Here is a 10,841-nt window from a genome sequence, read left to right as displayed (position 1 = left end):
TCCTGAGTGTTGGGATTAAAGGCGAGCGCCACCACACCCAGCCCTACAGGTGTATCTCAAGTACTCTTTGATTCCTACGGTCATTCCTGGGTCATTTGCCCATCCCCGCCCCCCCCCCCGAGGTGCTGTTGCAAACATTTTGGTCAGCTAAGTTGTACCCATCCAGTGTTGTCAAGGTCTTGTTTTCCTGGGGCAAAGCTGCATGCTATTTGCTTTGGGGGGCATCTCTGCAGTTGCTATCAGCCTTGTGTTGCTAGGCAACTGCCTCTTTCCCTGGGTCATTTGGCACCGATTCCATTTCCCTGTTAGAGATTTCCATCAGGTGCTTTTCTAGTCCTTAGGACAAAATTACCTCATCTAAGGGGCAACTTAAGGCAAAAGAAGTTTAATCTGGGTCACAGTTGCAGCATCCATCATGACAAGGGAAGGTGTAAAAGCTGGGCTGTCCACAATGTGAGGTGACATCTTTCACATCTTGGTGGAGCAGGAGGTAGAGATGGCAGGCTGAGCCCAGGATGGTATATCTTCAAGGCCTGCCCTTGGTGACCTGTCTACGAGAGAGCCCTCTAACCCAAAGATTCCACGGGCTCCCTAAAACAGTGTCACCAGCTGAGGACCAAGCATTCAAACATATAGTTTATAGCGGAAAATTAGCATTCAGAGCACAGCACATCTCTTAACCAGGGGCCCAGTGTCCAGGGTTTCCTGCCCTGAGGTCAGACTATCTGACTCTTGTCTGTCTTGGGAGTAGAAGTCTCTGGCTTTCTGACCAGCAGTGTTACAGGCGATTCTGAAGTCGAAATGGCTAGAATCCTTGCGAGGTCATCATTCCAGGGTGTAGGGTAGTGAGTTTGAGGCTAGCCTGGGCTACACAGGGAGACTTCTTTTTCCAACATACAGAGAGAGAGAGAGAGAGAGAGAGAGAGAGAGAGAGAGAGAGAGAGAGAGAGAGAGATTTAAAACATGATAAGTGCCAGGTTAAGGAGAGTAATTAATGGTCTTTTGAATTGTACTAGCAGGTGAGTTCTCCTTTCCTAAAGCATGAAGCCATTTAGCCTGGTCGTAATCTTCCCATATCTTCTTTAGCATGTCCTGAAGAGTTAATACAAGTGCTACAGTTCTCGCTGATGATCTTGTAGAAGCTTCCTCCCCATGTGCCCCCACCCCCATTTGTCTGAGAGATGGCTCAGGGCATGGAGGGACCTAGTCCTAGCTTGGGCAAAGGTCAGTGGTGAGTTTTCAGTTGCTGGTGTTGTTTCATTTTGTTGCCCTGATAAAACCAGATGAAAAGTAACTTAGGGAGGAAAGGGAGTTGTTCAGCATACAGGTTTCAGTCCATGACTGAGGGAGGTGAGGGCAGAAACTCAGAGAAACTGTGGAGGATTCCTCCTTACTGGTTTGCTCAGACTCGTGCTTAGACAGTTTTCTTATGTGGCCTAGGATCACCTGCCCAGGGAATAGCACCGCCCATGGTGGGATGGGCCTTCCTACATCAGTACATAAATAAGCCCCACCCCCAAGACAGGCCACAGGATAACCTAATTGGGAAAAAACCCTCAATTGTGACTCTCTTCTCAGGTGACATTAAGCTGTGTCAAGTTTTGACAGTTAATTGAGATATGGGACATTTATATCCTTTCCGGGGACGCCCTGGTCCCAAGCCTGAGAGTTTACCAAGGAATGGAGTTCTAGCAGAATTTTTTTTCCTGTCCTTTGTCTTGGAAGGAATAGTGCCAATATTGTTAAAAATTGCACCATACACCTATGGGCTGGGCCCTCCCCTGTCGATCTCCATTTGAGAAAATGCCCTACAGCCGAATCTCATGGAGGCATTTCCTCAACTGAGGCTTCTCTGTGATGACTCTAGATTGTGTCAAGTCAGCACACAAAACCAGCCAGTACACTAACCTATGAAAGATGTCACGTGGAAAGCTGGGCAGGAGTCAGCAGGGTCATCTGTGATCCATGGCAGCTCGCCCAACAGGGTGCCTAGCAGGGCCATCTGGTAACAGTGGCACCATGTGTCAGTGAGAAGTCACAGCAGTCTAAACCACTAGCTCCCATTGCTGGGCCTACAAAGCCAATGACATTGTCAACGTTTGGATTTATGTGCCCTAGGTGACATTTGCAAATGTGACTGCTGCTGACCAAGCCTGGTGCAGCTAATCCAAGATAGTAAGACGGCTGAGGTCCCTGGATTAAGGTGGTCCCACATGCTCACCTTGAGAGGAACTACCAAACTCGGTGCAGAAATTGGCATTGCAAAGGCCTTTCCAGGAATACTGATTTACAAATTTGAAATATGTTCTAAGTCCTGAGTTAGACTTTCTCTAAACAAACCACACTTTTCTGGTCATAGAAATGTGCCTTCAGTTTGGATCTGGGTTCGCCCTAAGGCCCATGTCTTAAGGGTTCCCGGACCATGGCACAATTGGGAGGCCATGAAACAAGATTGCACCTAGTGAAATGTCCAGAGGGAATTCCTAGAATTCCAGCCCTTTCACATTTCTCTTTTTGCTTCCTTCTTCCATGATGTGGAAGGTCCCCTCTGTGCTTCCACCACAATATACTGCCTCTACACAAGCCCAAACAAGTCGAAGACTTGGAAACTATAGTGGAAATTGTTCTTTCTTGTGGGTTGGTGTACCTGCTATTTGTCACAGTAACGGAAAGTGGGCACATTCCCCGCAGATTCTAAGTTTGTAGAAGAAAAGACAAACACTTTGTTTACCACCTTGTATGGTGAAACCAAAGGATAATTTTTTTTTAAGATTTATTTTTATTTTTTTATTTTTTTTATTTTATTTATTTATTTATTTATTTATTTTTATGGGCAGGGGGTTGAGACAGGGTTTCTCTGTATAGCCCTGGCTGTCCTGGAACTCACTCTGTAGACCAGGCTGGCCTTGACTCAGAAATCCACCTGCCTCTGCCTTCCAATATCTATTTTTATTTATACGAGTACACTATAGTTGTCTTCAGACACACCAGAAGAGGGCATCAGATCCCACTACAGATGGTTGTGAGCCACCATGTGGTTGCTGGGAGTTGAACTCAGTCAGTGCTCTTAACCACTGCACCATCTCTCCAGCCCCCAAAGGATGATTTTTTTTTTTTTTTTTTGGTTTGGTTTTTTTGTTTTTTGTTTTTCAAGACAGGGTTTCTCTATATAGCCCTGGCTGTCCTGGAACTCACTTTGTAGACCAGGCTGGCCTCGAACTCAGAAATCCGCCTGCCTCTGCCTCTGCCTCCTGAGTGCTGGGATTAAAGGCGTGCACCACCATGCCCGGCTCCCAAAGAATGATTTTTATACCAAATCCTTAACCTCAGATTCAGGATGGTCCAGGAAGAAAGGGAGACGCCCATTTGTATCTGATGCTGCGCCATTTCTAGCTAGTACCTGTAAGGTGGAAGCTGGGCACAAGTGTGAGCTTTAGTTTTGAGAGCAGGAGAAACAGGCTGGAGCTGACACATGGATTGCTGTAGGCTGGCTGCTCACATTACCAACTGGAAGCTATCCTCAAAGTTCTGAAACGAAACCATTTGGCTTAACATAACACAAGCTTCACTTACGACAACAGGAAAAGAAACTCGTATTCACAAAGCCTATTTTATTTTGCCGCAGCTAATATCTCAGTAGACATTTCATGACAGCTCTGGAGCAAAGACCTGGCTTGATGTTCTTCAAGCCGTCACCTAGGTGGACACAGTCCTTTCAAAGGACAGTGAAGGAAGCTGAGCTGTTACTGCATAGGGTGAACCAGTCACAGAGATTTCCGGTGACAGAACAGAGAGCCATCTGTGTGTTAAGCACACTGCTGCAGGGGTGTGTCCTTCCATCCCAGGTGGGACTCTGTGGCACTGATGACGAAAACAGGCAATTCTTGTGGAGAGGGAGAGTAAACCTGGGACTCCACCTCTAACAGAAAGGGATTCAGTGTGGCACCCTAAGACCAATTTCATGGAGGTATTCTATCTTCTACATTAAAGCTGCCCTCCAAAAGTTAGTTAGGGTGTAATGGTACATACTTGTAGTCCCAGAACTCAGCAGGCTGAGGCTGGGGGATCACAAGTTTGAAGCCATCTTGTGCTGCACAGTAAGTCCTTGGTTTTTTGTTTTGTTAGAAAACTAGGAAGCTGGGCATGGTGGCACACGCCTTTAATCCCAGCACTTGGGAGGCAGAGGCAGGCAGATTTCTGAGTTCGAGGCCAGCCTGGTCTACANAGTGAGTTCCAGGACAGCCAGGGCTACACAGAGAAACCTTGTCTTGAAAAACCAAAAAAAAAAAAAAAAAAAAAAGAAAGAAAGAAAGAAAGAAAGAAAGCCAGGAAAGCGACTTTATTCTTTATTGACCCAAAGTGAAATTGCAGAGGGTTATGAGGGTGAGGGTGAAGCCAGCCAGCACCCTTCATGATGTCAACGGACACCGTTTGGGGGGCAGGGGAGTGCATACAGTCAGGAGAAGAGTTCTAATCTCTGTCTATTGATTTGTCTATTGATTTGCTATCCTATGTAGGAAGTCTTGTCCCTGAACTATGAAATAGGTTCCTAGTCAGTCATCCAGAAACCCTGAGCAACGATCGCCAGGATATTTCTGGTGACCCTTCTCCGTTGCTGTATGAGAGGTGGCAGTGGGAATGAGAGGCAAGGACAGGGCCTTCTGTGTGCCCATGAGTGGCCTAGTTAAATACAGAGTAGGAGTGAGAGGATCCCTCACCAGATGGAACAATCAAACTGAAATGTCTACAAACTGGAATAAACTCAAAAGAGAAACGAGCTCCAGACGGACTGGCTGCAAGCCACGTGGGGCCATGGAACCTTGCTTTGGGGGACAATGGAATGCATGGAAGTGATGCCTCACACTGTCTCCTCCTTCCTCCTTGGCCTGCTCTTGCATCCCTGTAAATGCTGGTAGCTGAAGTCACACTCCAGCAAAGAGCTGTTTGTGGTCAGCAGAGATGCACATGGCATTCCTCGGCCTGAATATTGGAGAACTGGCTCTCCTCGTCCTTGCTCTGCTCCTGCTGCCTGTGCGTCCGTTTCCTAGTGTTTCTTTTGCAGGGCTAGTAGTTCAGGTATAATGCTAAGGTGATCAAAGCCATGCCCAGGGTGAAAATGATGATAATGAAGATGGTGGAGCCGATGCCCTCAGGTAGGCCTGTGTAGGCACAGAAGACACAACTGGGGAAGGTGGGCTGAGGATGAGAAAATCATTCTGCTCCAAGCCACCAAGCCCACATCTCCATCCCAGGAGCATCTCTCTTCCCTCCACGCTTGAGTGAGAATCCCAAACCCCTGGGGTGCCTCCCTAACCCAGCCAGGCGGGGAGCTGGTGCAGCAGGTACCTTGAACAATGACAGTGATGTCTTTGCTGACGGAGCCTAGTGGGTTGGTGGCTGTGCAGCAGTAGGTTCCAGTATGGTTCTGGGCAGCCTTCTGAGGTACATTGAGGTCAAAGATCATCCCATTCCAGACACACACCAAAGCCGGGGTGGGGTTTCCCTCCGGGATGCAGGCAAGCATCTGATCCATCCCTTCTACCCATATCTGGTTGCCAGGGCAGCCGGATTCCTGAAACCTTGGCTTGTCTGCAAGAGAGACCCACCAGGAGCCCAGTTCTACATCCTGTCCCCTTCTCAATTCTGTTCACAGCTCCTCTCCCCATCAACTCAACACTGCTCCCTCAACCCAGCACTTTCTTCCTCATGGAGAAGAAAATCGGCTCCCTGCCTAGGCCAAAGCCTCTCACCCCTTCCCTACTGCCAAGGATATGAGATGCAGTCTCGGGCACTTCTGTGGACTCAGGCTAGGTGACAATGCAGCCTTGCCAGTGAGACCCAGGGGACTTTCCCATTTTAGCTTCTGGATGGGCGAGGGGTCAACTCAGAAATAAGGATTTCCTTATTTTCCAAAACACAAATCTTGATATGGAATTTTGGAGGGTTCTATCCCTAGCGTCGGCCTCGGCTGTCTCCTCTTATGCTGTGTCCACCAGCTCCTGGTCTCCACTAACAGCGTCTGACTACAGGAACCCCTCTCCCATCTTGCTCCCACTCACTTTCCTAAGGGCAAGACAAGCTTGGTGAGAGTTCACTTTCTTTTCTTCTCTGAGTTTTTCCAACTAAAAACGTGTGGCCCTGCTACTAAGCAGGCTGATACCCAGCGTCTCTGTAAGAGAAACTAAGTATCTTGCCTTTGTCCAGGGAGATGGGGCCTCTACTCACATAAGACATGAAGCTGGCTCTCCGTAGTCCTGACCAGTCGCTGGCCCTGCACCTCCAAAGAGGCCTCGCAGGACAGAGTCCGGCCGTCATCTTCCTCCCTGGCAGTAAACAGAAGCCAGGCAGGCTCCCCAGGTGCAGAGCGGTTTAGGGATCCCTGAAGCCTAAGAGTAGGGCTAGGTGATGTTAACACATGACCTGAGCAGGTCACATTAACATCTGTCCCTGCCAGAGGGTTAGCATCTTCTATCTCCAGGATTGGTGGAGGGAAACCTGCAAAGAAAGGAAAAAGAACAGTGGACACATTTTCAGGCCTGGTGCGTACTTCTGTCCTCTTGCTGGAGGTCTCCTCAGGCAGGCAATGTAAGGAGGGACTTGGGATAGCACCATTGCTTCTGTAAAGGCTGAGGAGAGGGGACAACAGGGTGGTTTAAGGACTGGAGCGTCCCTTCAACAATACACCTGGCCACATTAGGCTATGTCCCTTCTGAGAGGACAACAGGATGTCTCCTTATTGTGCAGATTTCTTACTCATCTCAAAGGCTTGTTCTAGAATGAAGTTCGAGCATCTACAATTTCCCTATCAGCAGGACAGTTAGAAACTGAAGATGAAGACCACACAGAGCTGCTGTCATGATCAGGTCTCTAACCCACCTGCACAGGAGAAAGAGGAAAGCTAATGCTAACTTAAGAAGGCGCCCAGCAAAGGCTAGCAAGGATACATATCTGCAGCCAAGTCCATACGTACTGCTATGGAAACTCTCCCTAGCAGAGACCCTATATGGAGAAGGGGCGGGGTAGGGTCACTTACTGTAGACATAAACTGGCTTCCTTGTTTTCTGCTCCAGGGGACCCAGAGACACAAAGCAAGTCACTTCCTGGTCACCGGTCTCCATGGCCCGAATGGTGGCACTGGCCCATGCTGCATCTTCTTTCCAGGAGGAGAAAGGACTCAGCTCCTGGTCTTCCAGGAACATCCGGAAGACAGCTTCCTGGGCTGGAAATACTCTCGTCACCTCACAGCTCACGGTCTCCGCCTTCCCAACTTCCAGCAGTGAAGGCGCCCAGATCTGGGGATTCTGAGAGAATTCTGCCAGGCAATGGAGAAAAAGGAGGAAAGCCACATGTCACATGGCACGCCGTGGAAGGGGACAGACAGGGCTGATGGCGAACCAGACGTGAGGCTCAGTCACCCTCACCCCAAACCATGTGGGAACCGAGTCCCAAAGGGCAAAGCAGGCCCTGGGCTCCCTTCATGACTGCACTCTGACCCACCAAAGATCCGGAGTTGCTTGGTGGCTGAGCTACCGTGAAACAGCCCCCCACCATGTGGGCTCAGATCCAGTTCTGCTCTGCAGGAGAAATTATGCCTGTCCTTCTCCCGGTGGGCTCTGACGGTGGCAGTGACCTCGGCTCTTTGGGATACCGAAGATAAATGCAGGAAGTCTTTTCTGTGCAGTTCTTGGTCTCCCTGGAGGAGGGTAAGGGTGAGGCTCTGCAGGGGTGCCACACTAGGTACCCGACACGTCACTGTGAAGGCTTCATCCACGGCCACCCACTCAGGCTGCAGGTCCAGCGTTACCTGCTCTGGTGGCTCTTTAAGACAAAAAGGCAAGCCTTCATGAGGAGCAGCTCACCTCCAGAAGGAAATGTCTGAGCGGAAAGTGACTGTGAACCTCAAAGCTTTGGGGATGAGTTAGCCTTCCAGCTCTCTGTCCACCGAAGGTGGCCATGGCCAAGGACTGTGACAGTTAACAGGAGGGCCTCTGCTTTGATTACTCCTGCCATTCTGGAACATTTTATTTCTTATCAGAGCGGTCTCCAAGGCATAAGAAGCTTGGCAGGTAGGTCTTTAGCGGTCCATGAAAACTACTACACCCATCCCCACAGAGATCCCATTCATTCTTACCTTTGCAATGTAAGATGGCCCCCTGTAGGATCCTGCCTACCAGTCCCATCACCTCAGAGCCTCTTTCCTGCTCTGTAGGAGGGCCACTTAGGGCCTGCACCACAGGCTTCTTTAACTGCCAGCTCAAAAGACCATCCGTCCTGCATCCTATGCTTATGCTAAGAGCTGGCAGCAAATAATCCAGCACTCATCCTACACTTGTCTGGTCAGCTGAGGCTGGCATTCTTAGCATCTGCTCCCTGTATGGTCTGTGTATTCTTAAGGATGCCCCATGGCTTATGCTGTAAACCCAGAAGGCAGCCTGTACAAAGGGAGAGAATCCTGACAGTATGGTTGAATCTTTACATGGTGTGTGTGTGTGTGTGTGTGTGTGTATGTGTGTGTGTGTGTGTGTGTGTAAAATTCTCTCCCCTAAGAAAACTTCCTAATTCTAATTAAAACTTCCTAATTAAAGAGGATGACTTCCTGTCTCCCTGTTCCTCTCTTCTAAGTCCTCCCTCCACCGCACTCACGGTACATGGTGATATCAAGCACTGTGTCCTTCTGCACGCCTGTACAAGAGAAGAAGCAGTGCAGCACAGAATCCTCTGTGATATCCTCCAGGAGAAACTCCTTCCACTGGGACCCTTTGCTTAGCTGGGTTTTCTTTAAGAAGGTCTCGATTCCACTGGGCCCAGGGTCTGGGCAGGTGGTACTGCAGTTGACGGTTAGGGAGTGTCCAAACTCTACCAAGGCCTGATTTGGATGAACAGACACCTGAAACAGCTCTTCTGTGGTCCCTGAAAAGAAGCACACATGCCAAAAATGCTGATGAGGACCAGGAGATCCAGAACGCATCGAGAGACATTCTGTCCATGTGACCTGGGTTAGAGACCAGGCAACCTTGCCAAGGATGACTAAGTACAAGGATCTGGTGAGTCAGCCCTTGCATCACCAAAACAGAGTCCGGACCCCAGCCTCACTCCTACCCTCCTGGTCTGCGGTCTAGATCTTGCCACAGATCTTGAAAAGTCACACCCTGGAAAGCATTCTCTTTGTAAGCTTCTAGAGGTCTTCGTAGCTGTCTGGGATCAGGCACTAAAGACCCTAGTGGGGTCTTCATTCTTACTTCTCAGCAGCATTTCTCTCAAATGACAGTTAAGGGCTACTTTCTCCAGAATCGCCTGGAGTGGCTGTAGAACTGCAGACTCCAGCTGCACCTCAGAGTGATAGCGCCAGCGAACGCCTGGAAATATGCTTGAGAACAAAACAAGCCTCGTGGGAACCCTTCTCTACACAGGACCATGGGAACAAAACGACCTCGAGATAGCTGGGATTAAAGGGTTTGTCACCACCGCCGCCAGGGCATTTTCTCCTTTTTATTCAGTGCAGGCTCTCTGCCACCCACAATGAAACATATCAAAATAATCCACCCAGGTATGCCCAGGGGTTCATCTCGCAGGAGCTCCTTGCTCGAATCAAGTTGACGACTGAGATTAACCGTCACCCCATCCCCTTCTGCATGATCACCCATGCGTGTCCTGGCACATAGTGACTTAAGAAACGTGTCTAGATACCCTCACCTGGACAAGGGATCAAGGCCAGCAGCGTCCAGACACCCAACAGAAGCATTTTCATTCCTGGGAGAAAGTCCAAAGGCTGGGGTAAAGGAAAGAAAGAAGAGCTGGGGAGATAGTGTTTCATTAAATTTCCATAATAACTTACGTCTATCAGTGATTTCCCTGTATATGTGCCCATATACCACACGTGTTCCTGGTGCCTGTGGGGATTCAGCACTGGATCTCCTGGGACTGGAGGTATAGAAGACAGTGAGCAACCATGGAGGTTCTGGGAATCCAACTCCAGTCCTCTGCAAAAGAAGTGTCAGCAGGGAACCATTAAACATGGCGATTGGGGAGATGAAATCTGGCAGTGACCCTGAACCCAGTGAACACAGTCACTGGAAGCTTGCTGATAGAAGGGAGAAATGTTTCCACCCGGCCTCTTAAGAACCTCTGTGAAATATCTCTCAAGACCATTGTCTCTCCCTAGTTCGCCACCATATTCAACAAACAAATGGCTCCCCTGCAGCTGGCTCTGCTTCTGTCGTCCTGGTCCATGCTTGGGTCACCTGTCCCTGTTCTGTTTCCTATCATTCAAACAAAACCAAACAAAACCCCATCTAAACTAACTTCTAGAAGTTTCCCCCATTCCTGTTTTCTTTCCTCTTTGTTTGTTTCCCGAACGGAACACAACTGAGGCCTCTGGTATGCTAGACAAGGGCTCTCCTCTGGGCCTCATCTCCAGCCAGACAAGAATCTTGCTTTGTTTTGATTTTGGGTTTGTTTGTTTGTTTGATTTTGGTCTTTTTTTGTACATATGTAACAGGCATATCAAAAGTAATACTTCCAAGTGAATGTTACTTTTCCAAAATAACCACTTTAAGTGCCAGCATACTTTTAGTTCTTCCTAGCACTTGGCAGGCAGAGACAGATGCAGGTGGAACTCTATGAATTCGAGGCCAGCCTGGTTTACATACTGAGTTCTGGGCCAGCCAAGGCTACAGAGAGCCTGTCTAAACAAACAAACAAACAAACAAAACAACCAACCACTCTTGGGGGGCCATGAACTTATTCCAAAGATGATACACCAATATTCAAAGATGATACACCAATATTCAAAGATGATACACCAATATTCAAAGATGATACACCAATATTCAAAGATGATA

At 48.7% G+C, this 10,841-nt stretch overlaps 1 protein-coding gene across 2 annotated transcripts in view; it reads right to left on the bottom strand.

Annotated features, from left to right (window-relative positions):
- Positions 1 to 5,064: 5,064 nt before the first annotated feature.
- The window catches only part of LOC110332722 (intercellular adhesion molecule 2), a 9,389-nt gene continuing 3,612 nt past the window's right edge, over positions 5,065 to 10,841 (bottom strand). Inside the window, exons 1-7 of one of the 2 annotated variants that reach the window (XM_021214060.1) lie at positions 9,694 to 9,748; positions 8,644 to 8,910; positions 7,498 to 7,818; positions 7,034 to 7,312; positions 6,226 to 6,495; positions 5,347 to 5,589; positions 5,065 to 5,159 (exon numbers count right to left, since the gene is read on the bottom strand). In XM_021214060.1, the coding sequence (XP_021069719.1) occupies positions 5,065 to 5,159; positions 5,347 to 5,589; positions 6,226 to 6,495; positions 7,034 to 7,312; positions 7,498 to 7,818; positions 8,644 to 8,910; positions 9,694 to 9,748 (1,530 nt within the window). Of the gene's footprint in view, positions 5,160 to 5,346; positions 5,590 to 6,108; positions 6,496 to 7,033; positions 7,313 to 7,497; positions 7,819 to 8,643; positions 8,911 to 9,693; positions 9,770 to 10,841 lie in introns of those variants that run through there. The other variant, XM_021214061.1, reaches the window with a different exon arrangement.

This window comes from Mus pahari, chromosome 14 (assembly GCF_900095145.1).
Source record: "Mus pahari chromosome 14, PAHARI_EIJ_v1.1, whole genome shotgun sequence".
Classification (NCBI taxonomy): Eukaryota; Metazoa; Chordata; class Mammalia; order Rodentia; family Muridae; genus Mus; species Mus pahari.
The sequence above is the reverse complement of the archived record's forward strand: the minus strand, read 5'-3'. Positions and strand labels throughout refer to the sequence as shown.